Here is a 26,269-nt window from a genome sequence, read left to right on the forward strand (position 1 = left end):
ATAGTTCTAAAAGCATAACTAATAAAATTTGGAAAATATACTTTACCTTATCACCTACTATCACCCACTTTTCAGGCCAAGCCACAAATGAGTTGTGTGCATCTAAAATAGTGGTCAAAACACCACGTACAGGTATAGGGAGAGGGGAGTCAGGACACAATACACAATCAATCGACACTCTTCCTACTCAAGAAGAGAAAATAAGTGAAGAAAATCAATTCTACCATTTCCTTATGCTTCACCCACTAATAGTTGAAATACAAGAAGAGAACAAAAAGGATATATAGGAAATAAGTGAAGCATAAGGAAATGGTCAGCAGAGTAAGCCTAATTTCCTGATAACTAGCTGAACCTAGAACACCGTCAACTGAAAGGGTTTCTTTAACTCCTACTCAGCAGCCACATGCATCTACAAGTACACTTACATCAGTAAATGGAGATGTTCACACAACACCTACACATGCAAACCCAACACTAGGAACGAGCAAAAGAATACAAGACATATAAATCAACCAACACAAAGAAGTTTTGAAGGTTTAAATCCCCAATTCAACTGTGTTTTACAAGATAGAATCCTTAATATCACAAGGAACATTACTACCTCCTTACGCAATGTACATGCAACAAACCACCTGCAGGCACTACGAAAATAAATGCATACGAATATATGAACTCAAATGGAACAGGTCTGGCGGCCTAATTGGAAACCATGCATAATGGTGAGACTATCCTAATGTTTCGTGTAAGCTTAGATGCAAGATGTTGACTATTTTTATGAAATGTTACCCAAGGTTCTATCTTAATTCACTACAAGAAAAGTTACTCATTCGAGAACATTTGCAAACATGGAAATTATGCAAAAGACTAGTCAACAGCCTAAAGCTAACCAGTGATTGGTAGTTTGGTACTACAAGTCTACCAATCTGGTTTCATTGATAAACAAATAATCAATTCTCGTAGTGAATTCATAATACATAAGTGTATTTCCCTTAATTTGTATAAGGACTTCACTATGGACTTATAGAAAATTAAAGAGGATGAAAGTTGCAACCGAGTCCTCCATCTGATCTGCTATATGGAATGTTGTATTTCCCTTGGTATCTATTATGTTGATCAAAGAAGGTTCTGAATTGAGTGTAGGCTCACTAAAAATATTTGTCAAAACCACTTACATTGCTTCAGGTTCACCTATCATTTACAGACATGAAACAAATAAAAAGATAGAATAAGTTATGATCCATAACGAACAAGCAGTGTTAAAACAATGAATCCAAAGAGTCGATCTTTACCTGCCTATGGTTGTTCTCCAATCCCTAATCTTCCTTTGTACAGACACTGAATGTCTTAACCTTATCCTTACACCTTCAAGAACAAAATATGCTTGATAGAAAAACGATATGAAAACAACTAGATGAAGAACAATAACATGCGTACAAACTGTCTCGAGCAATGTTGAAGCCAATAATATTATTGGCAAATTGAAGCCAATAATATGATATTCACTCAAGACAATAAAATTTCCAGAAAACACTTTCACCGAAGGAATTTTAAAGGCGCGACAAGACCTAGGTCGTACGGTCAGAGTGGATGAGGTTTCGATTTCTGTTCAAAAGAGTAAACGGAATTGAAATAAATTTATAGAAAACTCGAAGAGAGAAGAGAGACGTGAATAACCTGCCGAAATTGGATTTGCGAGAAGAGGGTTTTTCTTTTCTTGTTGTTGAATGGGTTCAAAGAATTGAACTTGAGACTTCTTCTCGACTTTGAGCCTAAATTCGCAAATCGAGAGCTGAATTGAAACTCATTTTTGCTCAAAAGTATTCTGAGTTAGAGTTGGAGACTTTTGGTTAGACCGATATGAGATATCAGACGAAATATTATATCGTTTTGGTTTCAATTTTTGGTTATGAATGAAATTTTCTAATATCGCAAAAGCAGAACCGATATATATAAAATGAATTAGTTAGATCGCTGGGAACTTTGTGATATGAAATATTGAAATTTATATATCGGTTACAATAAAACCAATATAAGAATTTAGCAACCGATATAAGAAAACTTAAAGTGATATAAGAAATTTTGGCCGAGGATAAAATAACGGTTATATTAATAACCGATATAAAGCAATTTTGGAACCGATATAAAAAGTCTTTATTTTAGTAGTGTTAAAATAGGACAGATAGAGTGCACATAACGCAGATTAAGTTACACCGATTTGGTATGTTGACTAAAGTCCTGACGGGTTAGACTAGCTGCATAGGCGCCTTGGTGTACGTAGTGGCCTTATTGTCCTATCAATTTTACGTTAACATAATTTGTATGACACAAGAATCTTTCTAGGAATAATGTACTCTTGGTGTTATGCCTTCAGTGTTCTTGCTATGCTGGTCGGTCACACTTCTTATATATATATACACACACACACTAGGTATTGCCCATGTTTTAGATGTTCTTTACCTTCATTGATTTTCATTATTTTAGACATGACATGTAGCAACTGTAAAGATGCATGGTTTGGATTTGGATATGACTAAGATGGATTGTTATTGCATATGATTGACTACTCAGACATAGACATAGTGCCGAATCTTTAGTTGCTTAAAATTTTAATGTTGCAACTTATAATGGAACATGTTAAAGTGTCTAGAGTTTATTTCAAGAGGAAAAGGAGCGGCCACCGGCCTTAAAGATGGAGCAGATTAATTTCATTCCCATAAACCAAATAGTGAGAATTGAAAAAGGATTATGAAGATAGACAAATAGCTAGGTAGCAACTTGAGAACAATTTTTTTTTTTGGAAAAACGACAAATTAAACTACATATACTTGATCAAATGATCAGTATATTCAACTTCAACTACAAAACTATCAACAAAACTATCCTGAAAGCAATCACCATTCTCAGTATCTTATCCTGAGTCAAGAACGCATATGACATACATACTTGTTTTTTGGGTGAAGATACAACATACATACTTGATCAATTCCTTGCCATGATTTCAAATATAACAATTGATCAATTATATTATATAACAACCACACTTTAGTCCCTTTGAATAAATTAGAGTTCGTTTCCGTTGGAATCTTTTCCTCATCCCTAAAACACAGATGTGGAATTACAATTTTTGCCAAATGAGACAAAGATCCAAAAGTAAGAATCAATTGTATGTTGTACACAGATGTGGAATTACAATTTTTGCCAAATGAGACAAAGATCCAAAAGTAAGAATCAATTGTATGTTGTTGTTAGCTGCTGCTGCTGCAGCAGCAGCAGCAGTAGTAGTAGTAGTCTATATCTATTATATAACCCTTTCAATATAATACAATGTCTATGGGTTATATATTTAAAAAAATTTACAAACAAATTTTTGACGCATAACTCACAAATATATCACATATATCATGTTCCTGATCTTCCAAATGTATGTAGTATGCCGACAACTTTCCTGATCTTCCGAATGTATGTATGCCGGCAACTTACAAACTCCGCAAATGCTAAACCATAGGTCCCATGAAAAGCTTCAAGACTTAAAGCATCCCTTTAAAACCTTCCAGGGCTAACCCCTATCATCTAGTAGAGGATAATGACAACAAAAGTATGTTAAGTTGGAGTAAAACGTGGGTGTTGAATTGTATCTTAGGATACAAATAGGAGAGCAACACCCCCACATGGTTTTGGATGTTTCCAATTTCGAATTGGAAAGTTGAGTCGTGACCAAATACAGTTTTGGAATTAGGTTTCAATTAGAAAACTAATTTGGAAAGAGTTTCCTAATTATTTTAGGAAACCCATTGTGGACATTGGGTCTATAAATACTCCATTAGACTTGAAAATTTGTAAGCAAGAGAGGAGAGCCAAAGTTGTAGAAAATTGGTGAGAGCCAAAATTGTTGTGAGGAGAAATTGGTGAGAGAGAATTTGTGAGTTCCATTGGGGCACTTGGGTGTTGGTGAGTATTTGTAGTTTGTTCTCTCTATTGGTAATTGAATCTCCTTTTGTTGGTGGACGTAAGCATTGCCGAACCACATAAAATCTTTGGTCTCTTCTTCTTGTTGGTAAGTAGTTTAATCTTATTACTACTTTTAGTTAGGAGTTTAGTTGTTTGTCGATTCCATACACCGCTATTATTGATTGAACACTTCCACCACACTCGTTGTTTGATTTATCGTTTCCATTGCATTGGTATTGGCGTGCCTCACTCGTTTGCCTGCAGTGAAAGTTTTGTTGAAAATCTAATCTAGGGTTTTATATTGAAAGAAATCTATTTTAGGTTTCATTGGTTGTTTGAATATTGGTAGTGGTTGGAAAAATTCCCTAGAGGATTTCATATATTGTTGTTGTTGGCCTGGGTGTAATTATGATTATTGAGAATATGACTAATATGTCTGATTCCGTTGGTGAGACTCCTATTCTTGTTGTTGATATTGATAGTTTCGATGGAAATATTGATTTTGAATTGTGGAAAAGCAAGGGAATCAATTTGTTGGTCATAAACGATTTGGATGATACTTTTGATAATAAACCAATTAATCAAAAGATATGAAAGAAGAGGGGTGTGAGATATTGACTATGAAAGCTTGTGATGTTGTCCGGTACTATCTCTCAGATGATTGGAAGTATTTTGTCACTTTGGAAACCTTCACAAAAGATATGTTAAAGAAATTGGAAGACAAATACATCGAAAAGACAGTAGAGAGCTGGCTTTATTCGAACATTGGTAGATTGGTTGATTCTCGATCTAAGCCGAGAAGTAAAAGAACTTTTGTAAAGAATGAATGTGCCTATTGTTGTTGTTGGGGACATTAGAAATACAATTGTCCTAAATTGAATAAAAAATTGAACCATGAATATTGTTGTAAAGATGACAACTTAGTTGAAAATTTATCATTGTATGTTACTTCTTCAGTGGTTGAAAACTCCACAACTGAGTGGATCATGGATTCTAGTTGTTCTCAACATATGTGTCCCAATAGAGATTTGTTTACTAGCTTCAAGTAACTGGATAATGGAAACATTATGTTAGATAATGGCCATACTTGCATAACACGTGGAATGGGAATGCTATCAGGTTGAAGATGTTTGATGGAGCAGTTATAGAATTGGTTGATTTCGGTATGTATCAGATTTGTAGAAGAATCTTATCTCATTGAGTGTTTTAGAGCCTAATGGTTTGAAAATTGGTTTGTTTGGTGGAACTCTAGAGGTAGTTATAATTACTGGTGCATGTGTGGTAATGAAAGACACAAGGTGAAAGAATTTGTACTTCCTAATTGGTGGTGTGGTTGGTGCAGGTGGAGATTGCTATCCCTATATGCATGTTGAAAATTCTACTAGGATAAAAGATTGTGGCTCTGGAAAGGAATGAAATACCATTTCATTTAGGCATTTTGAATCGGATGTGGAAAAGATATATCAAAAGGTGGAAACTGATGCTGCTCTTTGTGACAAAAGTTTAGAAGGGTACGCAGCTAATAAAAGATTAGAAGCCACAATTGTTGTAGAAAATGTTCAATCCCATGAGTATATTGTAATTGCGAAGCCACTTGTTGTTGTTAGTTAGGAACATCTCAAAATCCACGAAGATTTCTCATATCCGAGGGTATTGGAACATCTCCAAATCCACGAGGAAGGATCCCAACCGCTGGAACATCTCATAATGGGAGAGCGACCGAGAACTGCCGTGAACCGCCGATAAAGAGGATATAAGGAACTTAGAGGTTGTAATCTCTATACAAGGATGAACTTCTCTAGAATCTTGGAAGTAGAGATGGTATTTGGTAGTTTGAACCCCCATATTGTTGAAATTGGTTGGTGATCCCTTAGGGACTCACACCTTTAGGGGCATTGATGGGCATTGTTGTTGATTGAAGTTAGAAGAACTACGATGGCTTGATTCCTTGGCAGGATACGTAGGTAGCCACTAGCTGGTGCATCCTTTGTTGGTCCTTCAGGACATTGTTGATTGTTGTTTGGCGTTCTCTCATTGGTTGGTTGGATTGTTGTCGGTTGATCGGCTCAAATTTGCTACGAAAATCTTCACTGAGGTGGAGAATTGTTAGAGTAAGACATGGGTGTTGAATTGTATCTTAGGATACAAATAGGAAAGCAACACCTCACACGGTTTTGGATGTTTCCAATTATGAATTGGAAAGTTGAGTCGTGACCAAATACGGTTTTGCAATTACGTTTCAATTAGGAAACCAATTTGGAAAGAGTAGAATTAGGACTTGGAAATTTGTAAAGCAAGAGATGAGAGCCAAAGTTGTAGAAAATTGGTGAGAGCCAAAATTGTTGTGGAAAATGCTCTCCTGAACAAGATTGAGTGTATCGCATTCCAAAGTAATCCTAAAGCTTTGATAAATAATCTATGTAGTAACTCAAAAGTATCATATTTACTATTACTAGAGAAATTTGTGTACACCTCGAAATAATGGTTTAGCAGTCACAACTCACAAGATATGGTCCAACCAAAACTTTGGGCATTGCGATCATTACTATCTAGAAACAACTTTATTACGCTTAGGTTAATGTGGTAAATAATGGATCTTATTTGGATCAAATCCTCAAAGAATTATCAGTTTGGTTTCGTTATGAGGCAAGTTCAGATGATCACAAGGAGATTTAAATTGGATAACCAAAAGAATTAGATTCAACCTTCTATAAATCCACGTACTCCAACCGAACATGAGCACTATTTTTTATAGATATAGAATAAAACGGTAACTAAGAATTGAAGCGCTTTCAACTTAAGAGCTCCACAAACTACACACCCAATTGAATTCTAACATAATTTGGTTTACCCAATAGGCTTGAGATCACAAAGCTCGTTTAATGGAAACGGAGGGTCAAAATAAGAGCCATTTAGAATTGCCAATGTTACAAGTTTGTTTGCAGCTTCAGTTGCATGTATACCATCCCAACTCACATAGTTGTATGGATCACGACATGCTTCTGCTGTGACATTGCTCCCTTTGATCAGCTTGGTGTTTCCACAAAATACTTGTGGATTGAAATTGTAGTCACCACCACCTTGACCACAACAAGCCTTAGGTCCGTATATGAGCCCTACAAAAACAAATATAGAAGTGATTGAGCCTGAAAGAAATAAACATTGGTACAGTTACTGATGGGTTTAAGACCTAAAGGGTCCATATATAACTGCCTGATTTTGTGTGGGGATAATAAGGGAGCTAATATATACCGATTGTACTGTCAACAATCAACATTGATTATATTCTCACTAACCTATCCTCCCAAAAGAAACTTACCATGATTTTTTGGGTGCCTGAAGAGCTCAAGATACACTGAATACGTATCAACATATATGACATATGCATCTGGGAGGGCTTTTCGTGTCTGACCAAGCATGTCTTTCAGCATATTATTGTAGTCCGTCACCGCATTGTTGTAGGATATCATGCAACCATACTCGTCTAAGTCAGAAGTATCGTGGGGAAGCTCCACCAGAAACGATGGGTAACATCCCACAGGTGCGAGGTTGAGTACTAAGAACCCGCGTCCCCCCAAATTATACAGCTCCTATATACGATATATGTAAAGAAAAAAAAAAGGTATTAGATAATTAAACCAAATAAACATTGCAAAATTGATGAGGTTAGCTCAACTGTATATTGTGTTATTGACTCATTGTTGCTATAGCCCCGTACAGTGATGAGGTTTCATCATAATTATACGTATGTTTCCAGCTCACAGAGGGCCGGAGTATTAAGGATACTAACCTGTATAGTCCCAAAAATTTGAGTAGCCACCTGGGGGAGATACTGCTGCACGCCTGATATTCCAATGGCTGCTAAATTGGATGTAAAATCGTTTTGGCCGATATACAGAGTATATAGCGATTTGCCAAAAATGTTCGATGAAGGAAGTTGCTCTAAGACATTTGTTATCAAAACAACTATCAGTCATTCAGAAGTGCAATATGATTTTGTAAAGAAAGAGAACCACTCAGTTATACCTGATGGGCCAAGCTCAAGAACTCTAGCTTTAAATGCCTTCATTTGATTAAGCTGAATGGCCAAAGAAAAAGGGCTAATACCAGTAACAAATAGGGAGGTGTTTGGAAGTAACACTGTCGATGCTGATGTTGCGTAATTTGCACCATTCTTGTAATTGGATCCAATTGATTGTAGATATGGACTTAGAAATGGCAATCCTAGAGCCTGAGCTGTTGCACAGTTAAAAATAGAATTTACTTTAAACAGTTAAAAATGAATTAAAGGACCCATTTAATCTAATTGAATTGACATAGCTTATTCTACTGTCACTGTAATTCCGCAAGTTCTACTGAATTAATGATTTTCAGCAGATCTATCCTACTTTGCAATTGGTTCCTTGTATTTTAGTTATGCTTGCACCATCCCTATCATCAATGATTTAAAGTGTGGACAAAGATCTTTGTCCTTTCGTGGCATGTAGGGTAGATGCTGTCCTCGGGCTGGGTCCTACTATGAATGTATGATATACAGTATGCTCCATCCTCTGAAGGAAAAAATGAAAAAAATAGTAAAAACAACTTCTATGTGATAATTTCTAGCTAATTAGTATTTGTTTGGTGTTATTTCATATATGGCTAATCCATTCGAATTTCAAACATGCATGTAACCCATTGTCACCAACTACGGTACGGGTTTAAAACGGTATACTTGAAAAAAACTTAGTTCGTGTTTTAAACGGAACGTCTCGGGAGAAAAACGGAAAAAAAAGCGTAAAAAAACGTGGGGCATAAAAAACGGGTTTAAAACGGTAAAACGGGTTTAAAACGTATAATACGTATAATACGTAAAAAAACGGTAAAAACCGATGATAAATAATATAATAGATAAGGAGTTTGATTTTCTATAAAAGTGGGAAAAAAAAATATACACATAAAATAAAAAATAATAATAATAAATGAAAAAAATTCAAATATACGAAAGTATCAAATTATCATTACTCATCCAAATACTAGAAGTTTTAGATTCAGTGCCAAAACACTATTCAAAATAAGATACTACTAATTACCAACCATAATGGCATAATTAAGTACTACAAATAAGTTAATAACTTTAAAATTTTTAATTAATTATTAATAGTCTAAAGCAAAATAGAACGGTCTCAATAAGTCAATCTAACGCCCACTCTTCAAAAAGGTAAACTCCAAAACCCTTTTCTTTTCTAGCATTTTCTTTTAAAAAAAAAAAAAAAAAAAAGTTTTAAACGGGAGATTTTCAAAATCTCGGGTTTTAAAACGTTTAAAACGGGTTTAAATCGTTTAAAACGGGTTTAAAACGTTTAAAACGCATTTTGTTGAAAAACCCGGGTTTTAAACTGGAACCAGACGCCTTGGCAATATCTCGGGTTTTAAACGCGTTTTAAACCCGTATTTGGTGACAATGCATGTAACGCGTAAACTAATTTCCGAATAATAATTGTTGCTTGAGAAAACGTACTACAAGCTAGCTAGGCGCCAAAAAGTGGTGGAAGCAGCAACGAAGTGCTTTGGTTAAGTTGAAGGATCTTACCTAAGAAATCGATAATGAGTCTCCCATCAGTAGCCCGACCAGACGGTTTCTTAAAGTAAGTCATTCCATAAGGAGTAGACTGTGCTGGAAATGCAGCCCAGAAACCACCAGTATCAGAATTAGAGTCGCCAAAGTTGAAGATAGCTTTGAACTCACATTTGGCCTCACATTTATAACCCATTGTCAGCACCGACGACAGGGCTAAAACTTGCCCGATGACAGAAAACCAACCACTCATTCTGAAAGAATAGATAAGTGAAGAAGCTGATGGGAAATGAACTTGAAGAGGCCGGTTGCATTAGTTGTTTGTCCATGCACGTGTATCACTTATCACCATCACCATACAAATGTGGATTCCGTATCAACAAGTGGATAGAAAGTTTTCGCTTTAAGGTGGGGCCGTTTTTTCGCATTTTTTCGAATTTCGTTCTGATATCCCGGCATACTGCCCTATGGTAATTTTGTTGAGTAAAATATAATGAATTACTTGAAGAAACCGTGTTTTGTAAAATTGAGAAAACAGAGAGAGAGAGAGAGAGAGATCAGGATGATTAAGATTCCATACACAACAGCGTTAACAACGCTATTCAGCTACGGATTATTATTTGCGTTTGGCCAAATCAGAGATCTTTTCAGAAAGTTTATTGACTTTCTACGCTCTAACAATCTTCATGTACGTACTAGAAAATCTATTCAACAGAACAATTATCAGACGTGTTTTATTAATTAATTGTGATTTTGGCAGGGCTATGCTCCTATTTGTTTAGGACTTGAGGATTTCTACGTTCGCCGTCTTTATCTTCGTATTCAGGTAATCAATTACAGTATTTATTTATTTATGGTTTAAGAACTGCAATATTAATACTAATTATTTATTTCATTAGGACTGTTTCGGACGCCCAATTGCAAGTGCACCTGATGCTTGGTTTGATGTTGTTGAGCGCTTCTCCAATGACAGTAACAAGACGCTCAAGTTAGTATAATTTTCTCTTTTGTTTTCTATATGGAACTAGAAATTGCCCAAACCATATGATTCATCTTTGGCAGCTTTGCCTAGTTCTCCCCTGCATGTCAATGTCAATAAAAAGAATCAATTATGGTTAACAAAGAAATATTTCCTAGAATGACGTTTCAAACGTAATATACTCAACTGACAGGCAGATGGCAAGAATAACAGCGGTTAATACAGTAACGACTCCAATATAATTGTTGTTGGTGATGGGGTGTCTCAAGCTTCTTCATTTGCATCTCCAGGTCTCTGATGTACCCCTCCAAAGCCTTATTCTTTTGCTGCAATCAAACTTAAATTTCAGCAAAGACAATATATTTGACTCCTAAAAAGAAAAATTACCTTCATATTTTCTTTACCCCGTGCCACAGGAACCACACGTTGATTTATTCTGTCCAACACTCTCATTAGCTTATCCACATTTTTTTTGGTCTCCCGATTCCTCCTTTTATCATTCTACCTCCAGTCATTTTAAGTTTCACGTCGTCTTCTATTTTCTCATGTCTGTTCAAAATACCCTTGAGTTGCTTGGGGGTCGCAATTATTATCAGATTTGTCCTCTGCGTCTTTGTACACAAGCTTCTCCAACTGTGCCTGTATAGAAATGCACCGAGAAAAAGTATTAAAATCATCATAATACTAAGAAATATGGTAAGCAACCACAACATAAAACCACTAGGTACCTCATACCTGAATATATGACTTCACCGACCCAAGATTGCCCTGTAATCATTAGCAGCAAAAGGGGTGATCTTCTTGAACAATTGACATATATCTGCGCCAGTCGGCATGATGCAGTCATATTTTATGAGCTACATAACAAGAGCACACGGCATCAGAACAAAATTGCATGCACCATTGCATTGAGTTTTGTCTTACAGATAAAGGACAAAATAACACATCTCAAATTCTGTACTTTTTCTCGCTCTCTCAATTGCTTCTAATATGCATATGTCATCTTGATCCAGATAAATCTGTGAAGTAATATCAATAACTTTTAAAGTGTTAAAATCACACATGCATGTTATGACACTAAAAATCCTGGTTTGCTCCTGAGTGACATCTCCTTGTTGGGCAAGAAGAGATGATATAACATCCAACTCAGACTTATTTTTCCCAGAATCATAATTTTTCTGTACGACGAGCTCTTTCAGCCGCTTCCAAAGGACTTCCTCAAGTCTTTGAGGGACGTATTCAGCACCGCACTTCCTTTTATTCACTTCTTCCAGACAGAGACCCCCAATAGCCTTCAAAGCTTCCTTGTAGCTCTGCTTCTCGTGTTTTGCTGCACATATTTTTTCTAAACTTTGATATGTCTTCTGAAGCATCTGAAGAAGTTTCTTTCCATAACATCTGTTATCTTCTTCGATCTGAACCCACGATTCCAGTTCTTCTTCAATGGATAGACCTGAAAAAATCCATGATAACAAAGCATCGCTACTGGGTCGTCCCCTATCTCTCTGATCACTATCAAGAAAATATGTTACAGAACTGCTTTCGCCTTGAAGTGACTGTTCATCCAAAAGGAGACATAGTGAGTCACCATCAAGGATCATCCTCTCTTTGATTTGATTTGATTTGATTTGATTCACGGGTCTAAGAGAACAACATGCACTTGAGAACTTAAGATATGCAATGCTACATACAGGAAATCTCAATTAACTTTTGTCCAAAGAGGCTAATTCGAACCCAAAAACAACTATTATTGATCAATACCGTCTTACACTCATTAAGTGTTTGTTTTCATCTTTAACACCTAATGAATATTATGTTCTAAATTTTCAGTGTAAATTCAGTAGTTTTTTGTTTCCATCTTAAACACCTAATATTTTTTTTTTTTTTTTATTTGGTGTCCTAAATTTTCAGTTAGAGCCCCTACACAAAACTCGAGAAATTAAATTAGATCTGAGCCTAAAATTAACTTTCTCATATTAAATATGGACCACCACTTAGCTCTTAAATTCCTCGAGATAAGTCTCTTCTATTATGTTAGATTGATAACTGATTTTATTTTATTTTGTTTTGTTTTGTTTTTTTTTTAATTAATTAATTTTTTTTTTTAATGTTTTTCCAGACGGACCACAAATTTGAGTAAATGCCTAAACTTGGGATCATACAATTACCTGGGGTTTGCTTCTTCTGATGAGTACTGCACCCCACGTGTAATTGAGTCATTGAAGAGATTCTCCCCAAGTACATGTAGTACCCGTGTTGATGGTGGTACGTATTTTTACAGAGACAGACACTTATTTGTGCGTACTTGATTCGAGCTATAATGCCTTTATGTAATCAGGAACTACTATATTGCATACCGAATTGGAGCAATGTGTTGCTAAATTTGTGGGGAAGCCAGCATCAATAGTCTTTGGCATGGGCTATGTAACGAACTCTGCAATTCTCCCTGTCCTCGTTGGAAAGGTTTGTCTAGTGCTTTAAGTAAATTTATAAGCACGTTAGATATGAAACCCGAGCCTTTGATTTTAGTGATCTTGCTGTCTCCACTGATTATTGTTTTCTTACTGTGTTGTTACACAGGGTGGGCTGATAGTTAGTGATTCTCTCAACCACAACTCGATTGTGAATGGTGCTAAAGGTTCAGGAGCCACAGTTCGGGTTTTCCAGCATAATAGTAAGTATCCAGCATGTATACTTTGATGGACATTTTAGAGTAAAATTTAGGTGATATGAGCTGGTCCTAAGTCTTTATTACTAATTTAGTGATTCTTTTCAGCACCATCACATTTGGAAGAGGTGCTGAGAGAACAAATTGCCGAGGGGCAACCTAGGACACGCAGACCTTGGAAGAAGATAATTGTTGTTGTGGAAGGAATCTACAGCATGGAAGGAGAGCTTTGCAAACTTCCAGAGATCGTAACAGTTTGCAAGAAATACAAGGTTGTTCCCCTGTAACATCTCTGTTTCACTGATAATCTCTATCCTGATAGTGGACAGTGTTATGTTAAAGATTCATGTCTGAACTTAACAATGTTATAACCTCGGTGAGAGTACAATGACGGATAAACATCATGAGTATGATTATTCCAGTATAAGTAGTAAGAGGTAAAAAGATGAAATATTTATCACGGAGTTTGCTTGTTATTAGGCTTCTTTCATTCAAATCTACTTGACACCTCTAAGTGCTTTGAAGTAAGATTTGTGAAATTCTCTAAACTACAGATCTTTATCTCTTTAAATGGTGCTTCTCATCATTATAAAGTTACCTTGTTAAATGTTGTTACAACATAACTTGTATAAGGTCAGAGATGACCTTAAAGGCATAGGGATATGGGACAATAGTGCTTGGGCACAATAAGACTAATCATAGAAACTTTGTGTCAGACAGCTGGACCTAACAAGAACTAAGGCTGTTAATGTGTTGAGTCCAAACTAAGATGTTAAGACCTCATAGTCAGGGATGTGTGCTAATGGGAGAAAGAACGAAGGAGTGGATGAGGAGACCCCTATACAAGGGAAGACTCCTGCGAGAAGGAAACTCCTTAGGCTATATTCCTCAATTTACTAAGGTGGAGGATGTCGAAGAGAGTATGAGGAGAAGTCTTAAATCTGTTGATTCATGGATCAAGGTCCATTCGTGGAAAGGTTATTAGGAGGAACCACCCTATTGCAATAGGGATGTGGACTGGCTAGATCTTTTTGCTATGAGTTTTTTGAAAGGTGTTGGCGTTCTTTGGGATGGGGAGAAGGCTGTGGTAGTCATTCATACTGGTCGTTCCTTTTTGGTCTCTACTTTTTTCAAATTTGAAGGGAGGATATACCAAAACTTTTTCTGTGTCCATGGTCCAACTAAAAAGAGGGAGTTCAAGGCCTTTTGGTCAGAGCTGGATGATGTCTTTCGTTTTATCAGCGGGCACATGATGTATGGGGGACTTTTCTTTTGAACGTAGAGGGATTTTTTTGTCTTGTTTCTTATCAGGAATTCTAATAACTGTCAGAAGTTACCGAGCAAAACAATAAATTAAAATGGCTGTCAGAATTCGTGAGCTGATTGATCTTCCCCTGAATGGGGAATTTTACTTGGTCCGATAGGCATGAGAAACCTACCCGTTCAGGGTGGACTAGTTTTTAATGAGTTTGGATTGGAAGGGTGGGCAACTCTTACTCAAACAGTGGATCTTAGTTAAACTCAGACCTTACTGCATGTCAAACGTTGTGAATCAGAAAACAAGATTAGTCGCACGATCAGGATTTCAATTTCCAGGTGAATTGTCAACTCTTATGAGATTAGGCGATTCTTTTAGTTTATTCCTTTCTTGCATCTCCTGCTTGAATCCCTTTTTCCGAAATCTGCATTCTGATTGTTGGTCAATCTTGTTCTTAGGCAGCTCTTCGTCAAGTTATGACTTATGATTAGTCTTTATTATCTTTGCTCCTATCTCCTCTTCTTCTTGGATCCTTAACATAAAATTACGTAACAATAAAAAAGCCTAGATCAGAACCATTAGTCTTCTTTAGGACAAGGTGTTAATTTAGTATTAGATCAGATCAAAACAGGTCAGTGACAGGACGTAAGAAACTAAATAAAGAATATGCTTAGCTCTGTGAAATAGAGCAATGAGCTTATCGAAATTAAACATTCGTGTATCTGATTCTTTACTGTGTTTATCCCATTTTGTTTGCACATAGTCCTGAACACCCGTAACAGTATTATATTAAATACAAGTGTACAACTGTCTTTCTTTTTGGCTTAACCAAGGTGCTGCTTTCTTATAACTCGTATGAACATCAGAGACTTTCATGCATGTCATTCATATCATCTTATATAGGTCTTGACACATATGAATTCACGTAGATATAGATAACTTAATAAATTAATGATTTTTTTATTGTAAATTGTTGACATTATAAATGATTATGTTTTAGGAAGATTCAGTGCTCACTCTGTCTGGTTAGAATTTTCACAATTTCATTACAGAATTAAGAGATTCAATGCCTTTCTCATTTGATTCTTTTTCCTTGAAATAGGCATATATATATTTAGATGAAGCACACAGCATCGGAGCAGTTGGTAAAACAGGAAGGGGTGTTTGTGAGCTCCTAGGTGTCGATACTGCTGATGTGGATATCATGATGGGAACTTTTACGAAATCATTTGGTTCGTGTGGTGGTTATATTGCAGGGTCCAAGGTTTTATTCATCTTCTTACTCATCTTTAATAGACAAATATGATAAATATACCTAAAACAGGACCTTCATAATTCACAAAGACACGAGCATGAGTTTTTTGTGTTTTGAATGTTTAAATTATATGGTGGATTTGAAGTCGTACTTCTTTTCTGAACTCTGCATGCATTCCGCTTTCTTATATGAGTGAGGTTTAAGTATTAGTCGTCTCTTGCAAATGGAATTTCTATCTTTTGGCAACAGACTTATGCATTGTTTACAGTTTTCAGACAATGGAAAATTTCATTACAGTTGGTTAACTTACATTACAAGTGTTCCTCGTGATTTATAGATACAGCTACTGTTCAGTAATAACTAAATAACAGAAAGTAGTTACAGAAGATTCTAGCATACTATTCTTAGCTGTCATAACAGAATTATTGTAATTAGTTAGGTGAGCTGGATTTTCTGAGCTGGCATGTTGATCTGGAATTCCCGAGGTGTAACCTTGAGATGGTATTCTTCTCATTACCCTCCTTCAAGCTGAAGGGAGGACATCTCATTGAAAGCTTGTTCTTCAGTAATTGGAACCTTGGTGATGCCAACCCCTTTGTAGAAACATCTGAAAGCTGATCTTGTGTTCATAGGTAATTAACATCAAGAAGTTTCTTAGTCACCAGTTCCCTTCTGAAGTGGTAGTTAACCTCCACATGCTTAGTCCTAGCATGGAACACGGGATTAGAAGACAATGCTATTGCGCTTATGTTGTCACAAATGACTAATGGTAGTGTCTGTGAGTTATAATGAAGATCTCTGAGTAAAATGCACATCCAAGGAATCTTTGCTGCATTGTGTGCTGAGGACCTGTATTCTGCTTCAGTAGAAGATCTTGCTACAGTTAATTGCGTCTTTGCACACCAAATAACTAGGTTAGCAGTCTCAGCACCTGTGTATATACAAAAGCCAGTTGTTGATCTCCTATCCAGCCCAATCAGCATCTGAAAATGCAGTTATCTGACTTGAACTCCTTTTGTATGTGATCCCTTCTCCTACTGAACCCTTTAAGTATCTCAATTTGTCCGTGTTAGATATTGTAGAGCCCCCACAATAGATCTATATTCACTAGGATCTGATAAAAGAGGGGTAGAGAAAGGATCTAGTTTTGTAGTAGAACAAGGTGAATTGCATGGTTCATTATCAAGCATGTTTGCTCTCTTTAACAAGTCATGTGTATTTTGTTTGAGAGAGACACTATATTAGCATTTATGTGCATCTCTAGTCCTATGGAATAACTGAGATTACCAAGGTCTTTCATGGAAAAGGATTTCTTGAATTGGTCATTACAGAATTACAACAAGAGATTGAATTACCTGTAGTGAGAATGTCATCAACATAGACCGAAAGATTAGTTGTAGTGGAATGAGTATGTCTAATGAAGATGGGAAAGTCAGTAGTGGAGAAGGTAAAACCAAGAGAGAACACGTTTGAGTTAGTTTACCAGGCCCGAGGAGCCTGTTTCAGTCAATACAGGGACTTATGAAGATTACACACAAAATGAGGTTTAGTGGTCAGCAACACCAGGAGGTTGGAGTGTTGGACCAAGAAGACTTCAATACTCACTTCTAATTGTTTGATAGGCCAATCATTTTGAAGAGCTATAGAGATGAGAATTTTGATTGTAGCAGGTTGGGCAACAGGACTAAAGGTCTAAGAGTAGTTCGATTCTTGTTTCTGCTGATAACACTTGGCAACTAGTCTGCCTTTCTATCTCTCTATTGCTCCATCTAACCTGTGTTTTATTTTCAACACCCACTTACATGCAACAAGGTTTTGCTTTGGACTATAAGATGCTAGTGACCAGGTTCCTGTCTGGATGAGAGCATTGTATTCTAAAGCCATGGCTTTCCGCCATTTGATTCTTTTGAGGGTTGAGCTTAACAAGCTGGAGTGGAAGGAATGTCTGTAAATTGAGAAACTAGAGCTTTAGCCTGTAGGTAATGGATGATTGGCAGTAATTGAAAATGTTTTTGGTTTGTATATACCATTGTGTGATCTTGTGGTCGTGGAATGAGTATGTGTGATTGGCACAACTGCGGTGGATTGGATTTGAGTACTCTGAGATCTTGTTATCATATTTGTGGCATGTGGATGTGGAAGTTGTTTGTTGAATGACTACTTGTTGAGTATGAGAAATGTTTGTGTTAGGAAAGCTGTCAGAAAATTTTGAAGGAATGCTGTCAGAGTTATGGGGACTAGTGTCAGAGTCTGTGTTGCATGGGTACGCCTATTATTCCGGCGTGTCCCGTGTCGTGTCACAGAAAGACACCGACGCGACACAGAAAGAAGGAAGAGAGCGAGAAATGGAGTAGACTGACCTGATGTTGTCGGCTGTGCACCATCTTCTTCCATGGCAGCTGCAACCCAGATCTAGGGTTTGTTTAACACAATTAAGAAGAAGTGGGCTTTAATAAGTGACGTGGGCTTGGGATATTTTCTTTCTTTCTTCCATAGATAGGATTAAATGGGGCTTTTAATAAGCAATGTGGGCTTGAGCTTTTTTGGAATGGTTATATTCAAGATCTAAACTTGTTTTAAATGGCAAATGGGTTTTATCAAAATCTATATATATATATATATATATATATTTTCTATTTAAAATAATTTATCTTTTAATAAAATATAATATTAAATTAAAATATTAGCCGTGTCCCCGTGTCTTGATTTTCAGACCTCGCCGTGTCCAAATCGCCATACCCGTGTCCAAACCGGACGCTCGTACCCATACCCATGCAACACAGGTCAGAGTGATAGAGGAGAATGAAGTAGTATTTTCTTCGTTATGAGATGATTCATTTGTTGTTTGGGCTGGTGCGTGAATTTCTGTTTGAGAACTAGTTGGTAATGGTATTTTTGATTGAGATGGAATAGGAGTATTTTTTGACGTTAGTATATAACAGGGGAAGTAGGGTAGATTGTCTGGTAGGAAATGGAACATGAGTAGAAGAATGAGTGATAAGGTTTTCAAGTTGAAGTATTTGTGACTTCAGTTTTAAGTAGTTTCTGAAGAATTGACCTCCGTTCTTTGTAACAGCGAGCTTTCATTCTGAACTTTAATGGCTGCTTGAATTCGATTTTAATGGCAATTTGAAGTTTTGATTATGGAGTTTGAAGATTAAAAATATTTGAATTTCAATGGTGAGGTTAAGTTTTGAGGATGAAGATGAAGGTTTGAATTTTAATGGTGGATCAATTTCTCTTTCGAGCAAAGCTCTGATGCCATGTTTACGGTTTTGAGACTATGGAAAATTTCATTACATTTGGTTAACTTGCATTACAAGTGATCCTCAGGATTTATAGATATAGCTACTGTTCAGCTATAAATAAATAACAGAAGTTGTTGCAAAAGATTCTAACAGACTACGTGATGTTAGCTCGTAACCAAATTTGCGTTACCTGTTCCTCTAGGGGTATTAGGTGATCTGCATTCATTTGCTTCATTGCACCATCTTTCGTCTTAAACTTTGGTTCAGTTCAATATTGGTTTTAGCCTGTTTCTTACCCTAATTTGTAAAAAATAAATATTTTATTGAAACCATTAAAAATTAGTTGGCTCTGATGGTATTATGCAACTTCGAACTTCTGGTATTTGTTGTGGCTTGATAAACTTTGCCTTCTGGTTACAGGAGCTTATTGAGTACCTGAAGCAGACTTGCCCCGCTCATCTTTATGCCACGGCAATCTCACCTCCTGCTGCACAACAAATTTTATCTGCCATTAAAGTTATTTTAGGAGAAGATGGTTCTAGTAGAGGTAGTTAGCGTCACTCTTCTCTAGAATTTTTCTCCAGTAGCTGTCTTTAGCTTCTGTGATGTGAAAGTGATTGATCACAGTTACTTCCTTCATGTTATAGCAAATCTGTTTTAGGTTGAACAAATTTTTGTTGTGTACAGGAGCTCAGAAGCTTGCACGAATTCGTGAGAACAGCAACTTTTTCAGGTCGGAACTACAGAAGATGGGATTCGAGGTTCTTGGGGATAATGACTCACCAGTAATGCCAATAATGCTTTATAATCCGGCAAAAATTCCTGCATTTTCTCGAGAGTGCCTCAGACAGAACGTAAGTACAGTCACTCTTTTAGCTGTTTATGCAACACATCTGCTCTCTCTCTCTCTCTCTCTCTCTCTCTCTTTTCTTTTGTTTTAATATTCCTTTAAAGTAAAAAACCCTGCCACAATACGCTGCCAATGTAAGCAGTACCAACGCATTATTGTCAGAGACAGATCCATAATACTGTATGTCTGTACCGCATGCCACCAATATGACAAAATTGATAGTCCTAGAATATCTGTGCAATTTTTTTTTTTTGGATGACGGGTGATGCTGCCTGGAACTTTGGAACTCTTATGTGATATGTTGAGAATGTCATTAGAAGGCAGCTATCATTAATAAATGCCTAGAAAAAAGTATTGAACCCTGGTGTAGTTACACTCGGTCTTATGGTAAGGTTTTCTGCTTGTGTTATGTAAGTGATAAAACTCGTTAACTATTAACAAAATGGTATAAAGAAGTTCAAATATCTTAAGGGGATGAAAGATGACTACTACAGTGAGAATCTTACAGAGTGACGTCAAAGCTGTACCGACGTTTTTTTTTTCTGATCGGTAAAATGTGATGTGTGTGTATATATATATATATAATCATAAAGTCAAACTTCGTTGTGATATCCCACTCAGATACAACAAAGGGAAATACAAATACAAGAACGATACTAGAAAAAGCTACAACTGTGAAGGTAAACTAAAACAAAGGGATGCGATCATGCATGGCCGAGCAAGGAACCCCACCTGAACATGAAGTCCCTAAACGATGTATCTGTCGACTCCTCCCAAAACTTCGACCATAGGAGACTTTACCAAAGCCTTCATGTGACGTCAGTACGGTGAGAAACTTACAAAGTGATGTCACTATATATAATGATCCAGGCATATCTGACTCAACTTTTAGTTAAAGATTTTTTCAACCCTTTTCTTCGAAATGCTCCAAGAAATGGTACGAGCCCTAAGCCGCATTATGTCGTTATTCTTTGTCCTTATTTCGTGCTAAAATACTTAGTTGACTATGGAAATAATTTGATATTGGACAAATTCGCATGAATGTATTAGTGTTTTGTGCTTCAGAGGTATTATGTAAAACCTCATAACTAGTCAAGTGTCAACATGCAGCATGCCTATCACTAATGTAAACAGATATAGTGAATTCATGTAACAAAAATAAGATTATACTGTTAGTGCCTTGAAAGTGTAGCTAAGAAAACCACTTCACTGGAGTTCCTCACTTTTAAGACCTCATACAATAGAAACCCAAGCAACATTAAATAAAAGCATTTGAGCATGAGGTGATTAACTTTCTCCTCTGGGTCTCCATTTAGTACTGCTTTTCTAGTAGTCTGCCCTCTCAGTAATAAATTGTCCAACAATTGGCGTCCACTTAACAACAGAAACTTGAAAGAGATGAGCTACTTCAAATTGTTTTAAATGTGAAGTTGTGTACTAAACAAGGATCTCTCTTTACCAGGTAGATGCAATGGCCTCCTGAACTGATATAAGTGTGGACTTGGATTTCTAATTAGGTTTCAACATTACTCATCTCTTCCTTATTTACTTCTTTGTGAAATTTCGTTCCTAAGGTACTCAGTACTCGAGCCAAGTCTGAACTTGGTTATATATTAGGTGTGTTTAATAGAGATTACGTATCGATAGAAGTATATTAGGTGTGTTTGGTTGATCGGGTTGTAGATATAACTATAAGTATCATGTATTAAAAAAGCGATTCGGTTCATTGGATAACGTTTTGTTTTGTTTCTGTCGGTAAAAATAGTGGTCTCAGATATGTTATATTTATTCAAAGAAAAAAAGATAAGTTGGATATGACGAATCCTGCATTACAGTGGAAGAAAGAAAATAATGAAAAGTCGAAAATAGTCCAGAAAGGTACAAAATATCCCCCAAGATCACAATGCATGATGCTCGTTAAGGAATGTGATCTGAAAACGAAACTCCAAAATGAGAGGCTCTCCTTCCGCTCGTCCCCTATAGAATCACCCCTGTATCCGTAAGGATCTATCCTCAAAATTTAGCAAAAGTTTATTTTCCTAATAAGGCTATCAGTGGTAAGAATTCATTTGTAATTGGAACTCTCTTGTGGAATATCTATAGCTATGCTAGTAATTTGGGTATGTCAATTAGTGTATATCTGAAGCCTATGAGGCTATGACCGAGGGATGCCTTGGTTTGCTACCGACTGGAATGAAAGTTTAACTTTCATTAACCGAAACAAAAAGGTAAGGATACCATTTTGAGTTGCACACCAGATGAGGTACTAGGAAAATAAGGAACTGGAATTAGATTAAAGCTATGTAACATGGACACACCATATTTTAAAAATAATCCGTGTCGGACACATATTGTATGTGATATACCTCAATTTTTTATATTTTGCAGTGTCAAACACTTTGTATCCGTGTCAATGTAACTTAGGATTAAAGTGTAACAGGGAGGCGAGCACAAAGGATAGTAAAAAGACCTGGAAGAGAATTTCCCATTATTGCCCAAAGGCTTCAATAGCTACTTAGTCTCTTAATAGGTACCATATCCAAGCTACCCAACAGGCCAAGAGGGAAGCAAAATGGGCAATATCTATCATGGGATTATGAATGCCTGAATCCCAACCAAGATGCCCAAATCATAAATATTAGTAACATTCTTTATATTATTTTGTTTTAAATTGTCTAACTTGTTTTGCTCAATCTTGCACTTTACGTGCATGATAATGATCAGTAATAGGAAAATACATACAGGGTGAGCTTAGGTTTCTCTGGTTGATTGTGGCCTTAGCTCGAGCTCAGCCAAGTTTTGATTGGGCTCAAGAAAGTTAACTTGAACCTTATCCAAGCTTGTTTAAGTTCACCTGACTCATAAACAGGTTGAGCTCAGACTGTAGCACCCTGACTGATAAATTTGTGAGTTGTAGGTATAATGCTTTACAAAGTCCGTTAAATGAACTTTACTTTTTTTCATTTTATGCTTGGAAGCTCCTAGATATCTTTAGCTGTTGAAATCTAAGGTCGGAGAGATCTATGTCCAATGGTAGGATATTAGACTCCATAACAGTTAATTTCAATTTTATCTAGTGGTTCCTTCTTAAACTATTGCACAAAGTCATCATATGTAGGAAGCGTAGAAATAATTTTAATTTTAGAATTATTTCTAATTGCTTCTGCGATCATAGCCAGTTTACATTTCCAAATGGGATGTTAGTGGGAAAAAAAATCATTTTATGCTTGGCAGTTCCTAGATATGGGAAAAAAAATCATTTTATGCATGGCAGTTCCTAGATATCTTTCCCCGGTGAAATCTAAGGTCGGAGAGATCTAGTGAGACTCCATAACATTGTTTTCTATTTTATCTGGTGGTTCCTTCTTAAACTATTACACGAATACTCGTATGTAGGAAGCCTAGATATAATTTTAAATTTTAGAACTATTTCTATTGTTCTCACGATCATAGCTGGTTTACATTTCCAGTTGGGATGTTAGTGGAAAAAAATAATAATTTCCAATTGGGATGAATTTTTTACTTGAGAAATGCTAGAATAGTTTGAATGTCACTCCATTTTTTCAGTTTATACTGCTTATTAATGGAGCAGATATTGTCATATTACTTGGTCCATGTTGACATTAGTTGGTCATTTTGTAGGTTGCTGTTGTGACAGTTGCCTTTCCTGCAACCCCATTACTGCTAGCCAGGGCACGTATCTGCTTATCTGCTTCTCATTCCAGGGAAGACCTGGTTAAAGGCTTGGAGGTATCTTTCCGACGCATCGAAATAGGATTTATCATCTCTTTTTTCACTGATTGTCAAATTCATGACTTACAATTGTGTTGGTTCCATAGTTTTTGTGTATGCTTCCAGAGTTATTACTTGTCATGATGCATAGATATGATTTTGGAAGTGATTTCATTAATCTAAGTTGATTTTAGGGTTCAACAAAACCTTATTCTCACACAAGAACACACATAGGGCAAACCTTTCTCTTGAACAGAAACTCAATTTTATTATCATCAACTCTAACTTTGACCACAAGACTAAACCAAAAACAATCATAGTCAAAATTGAAACATGAAATTCGTAATAAAAAGTTACCTGAAAAGGGAAATACCCCAGATAATCTAAAACTACTAATCACACCGAATTCTAAAAAGCTCTAAAAATGCTAATACCTATTGAATTAATTTTGGTTGGAAATTGAGGATTTGTCCCTCTACTTTGACTTTTCCACGACCATCAGTTGCAATTAGGGGTGCAAACAGATAGGTTTTGGATCGGATATGCGTGTATCCAAATACAAAAATTTATACTGCTATCCGAATGCGAATTCGACAGATTGTCATAGAATATTATCGGAATCCAATTTCGGATATCCAAATCGAAAAATAATATAATTAAAATTTTATTTGCTTTGATGAATCATTTTTTATTAATTATATAAGGGGGATAGAGTCACTCCCCATTAGAGCCACTCCCAAAACGTCAAAGCCATATCTCATCCTACCAGTTGAATTAAGGGTTGATATTTTGTAGATATTATCTCCCCACCATGAATAATATGCCCACCAAATTTCGACTCATTCAAATATGTGTAACCTAATAAAATGTTATTATGAAATCGGAAAATTCTGAACCGTTAGATAAACGTTCAAAATTGAACACTAATTTTCACAAGGTTAGACATATTCAAATAGGATGAAATTTTATGGACATGCTATCTATTGTGAGAAGATCATATCCACAAAAAATCAGGTCTTAATTCAATTTGTAAGTCGATGGAGTGGCTCTATCCCTCTCCATTATAGAAATAAATATATTTTGTCATATTATTATTTTTTGTTATTTTAAAGTTGTTTAGTTTATGACTTTATATACTATTTTCTACTATATATAGTAAATAATTAGTAAGCACTAAATATTAGCTTTTCAGCAGATTTGGCAGCATCTGAAACATTTTTAGTCGTAGAAAATTAACTGAATCCGATATTTGAAATTTTCGAGTAATATCCAGTTTTTTTATCACGAATTCGAGTGGGTCCCAAATTTTCAAACATTCACTTGCACCCCTAGTTGCAATATAGGATTAGGAGCATAAGATATTTTCAACTTAAAAGTGAAATTATGCATCCTACGGTTTACAACCCTTGATCATCCCCAAATTAGTTGCTACTATTATTATTATTATTTGTAGGGATTTTAGAAATAAGGTTTGATTAGTATTTTAGGCTGTTTTATGCTATATATTTCAGCGTTATTTTAGTTACGAATTTCATGTTTGTGTTTTTAGGTTAGGTTTCTATTTTCAAAGTGCTAGAGTATTATAAATTGAATTTTAGGCCTTTGGCCATAGTTAGAATTGATGATTAATCTAGTTTGTGAGTTTAGAGAAGGGTTTTCTTTTCTGTGTGTGAGTTTGTGTTCTTCACAAGGAACAAGGTTGTCGAACCTAACAATCTACATATGCTTTGGAATTTCCAAAGTTATATCTTTGTGCATACGTGTCCATTAGAAAAGATATACTAATTATATTGCTGCTTGCACTTTGTTAGGCCAATTTTTTCCTTTGCTTCCTCTAGAATATAAGGTCGACCACTAGACCATGAGTAGTAGTGATGATAATCCATCCCAGGATCTCTGTGTGCTATCCAACTTCCAAGTAGTTGTTGGTAAGATAATTCTATTATATCATTAGATGTGAGTTTCAATATCTCTAGCTTTGAAAGGCAAAGGACACATACAACACACACATAAAACATGCCAATTTGCTTAGAATGAGCATTTTGATGTCTTCGTGACAGCAGTAGTTTATAATGATGTCCACTGGTGTTTAAGTTAATATGGTTGAAATATGATGTATAAGTGCGCTGATTCACGTTTAGAACCTAATATTTGATTTTCTACCATTTTTTTGTTTGACCTATGTCAGGTTATCAGCCGAGTTGGTGATCTTGTAGGTATTAAGTATTTCCCTGCTGAGCCCAAGAAGCAGCATTGGGAAGAAGGCAGGGTGAAGCTGGAGTAACATAAGCTACTTGCATACGTTTTGTAAAAACTGTTGGTCTTCAACCTGTTGTTTTGACTTGATCTAACCACTGGCAATAGTCATTTCCCGGCATTGTGTGTATTGTTTTGTGCGTTGTACAACCAGACAAGTTTCAGGAAACCTTAATTCTTGGCTGGCTATTTTATTTATACACGATCTCTAAGAATTGTTAGTTTTATGTACAGTTCACTAATTTGTGGATTACGTGTATGTTTTGGAGCCGTTATTAAAATAAATATATGCTTCTCCCCATGTTTAACTTATCCCATTTCCTTGCTTACGGACTGTAACTTCCAAGTTAACAAAGAATAAGATAAACAGGACACCAAAATTTCCACAGATATCATAGAATAATATTTCTTTTTGGACCTTAAGAAGATAATAATTTCATCTGCATATTAGACATTTTTTTACCTTGCAGCATTGGACACATATTTCAGTTGTAGAACCTGGTGAACCTAATCTGCAA

General features: G+C 36.0%; 2 protein-coding genes across 3 annotated transcripts; one reads left to right on the top strand and one right to left on the bottom strand.

Annotated features, from left to right (window-relative positions):
* Nucleotides 1-6,625: 6,625 nt before the first annotated feature.
* On the bottom strand, nt 6,626-9,860 carry LOC147494907 (GDSL-like Lipase/Acylhydrolase superfamily protein). The gene is made up of 5 exons (XM_086569403.1): nt 9,521-9,860; nt 7,975-8,184; nt 7,739-7,890; nt 7,268-7,538; nt 6,626-7,064 (listed from the first exon to the last, which is right to left on the bottom strand). The coding sequence occupies exons 1-5, from the start codon at nt 9,756-9,758 to the stop codon at nt 6,796-6,798; spliced, it is 1,140 nt and encodes a 379-aa protein (XP_086425529.1). The 5' UTR covers nt 9,759-9,860; the 3' UTR covers nt 6,626-6,795.
* Nucleotides 9,861-9,910: 50 nt separating this feature from the next.
* LOC147494908 (long chain base biosynthesis protein 2a) lies at nt 9,911-26,052 on the top strand. Of its 2 annotated transcripts, XM_086569401.1 has the most exons (12): nt 9,911-10,193; nt 10,266-10,331; nt 10,405-10,493; nt 12,604-12,749; nt 12,823-12,947; nt 13,065-13,158; nt 13,261-13,424; nt 15,513-15,674; nt 19,334-19,460; nt 19,601-19,767; nt 23,406-23,513; nt 25,684-26,052. In XM_086569401.1, the coding sequence occupies exons 1-12, from the start codon at nt 9,999-10,001 to the stop codon at nt 25,777-25,779; spliced, it is 1,539 nt and encodes a 512-aa protein (XP_086425527.1). In that variant the 5' UTR covers nt 9,911-9,998; the 3' UTR covers nt 25,780-26,052. The 2 variants fall into 2 exon arrangements, with proteins under 2 accessions (XP_086425527.1, XP_086425528.1); XM_086569402.1 differs by lacking the exons at nt 23,406-23,513; nt 25,684-26,052 and adding an exon at nt 21,226-21,275 and having other exon boundaries at nt 9,968-10,193.
* The last annotated feature ends 217 nt before the right edge of the window (nt 26,053-26,269 follow it).

This window comes from Coptis chinensis, chromosome 6 (assembly GCF_015680905.1).
Source record: "Coptis chinensis isolate HL-2020 chromosome 6, ASM1568090v1, whole genome shotgun sequence".
Classification (NCBI taxonomy): domain Eukaryota; kingdom Viridiplantae; phylum Streptophyta; class Magnoliopsida; order Ranunculales; family Ranunculaceae; genus Coptis; species Coptis chinensis.

What these genes read in the sequence shown, in the direction of transcription:
- LOC147494907 (XM_086569403.1), bottom strand. Translation starts at nt 9,758, where the DNA reads ATGAGTGGTTGGTTTTCTGTCATCGGGCAAGTTTTAGCCCTGTCGTCG. An exon ending in ACTCATTATCGATTTCTTAG is followed by an intron (nt 8,185 to 9,520) that starts GTAAGATCCTTC and finishes ACTGTGCAACAG; the next exon opens with CTCAGGCTCTAGGATTGCCA. An exon ending in AAATTTTTGGGACTATACAG is followed by an intron (nt 7,539 to 7,738) that starts GTTAGTATCCTT and finishes TATCGTATATAG; the next exon opens with GAGCTGTATAATTTGGGGGG.
- LOC147494908 (XM_086569401.1), top strand. Translation starts at nt 9,999, where the DNA reads ATGAATTACTTGAAGAAACCGTGTTTTGTAAAATTGAGAAAACAGAGA. An exon ending in AGAAGATGGTTCTAGTAGAG is followed by an intron (nt 19,461 to 19,600) that starts GTAGTTAGCGTC and finishes TGTTGTGTACAG; the next exon opens with GAGCTCAGAAGCTTGCACGA. An exon ending in GAGAGTGCCTCAGACAGAAC is followed by an intron (nt 19,768 to 23,405) that starts GTAAGTACAGTC and finishes GTCATTTTGTAG; the next exon opens with GTTGCTGTTGTGACAGTTGC.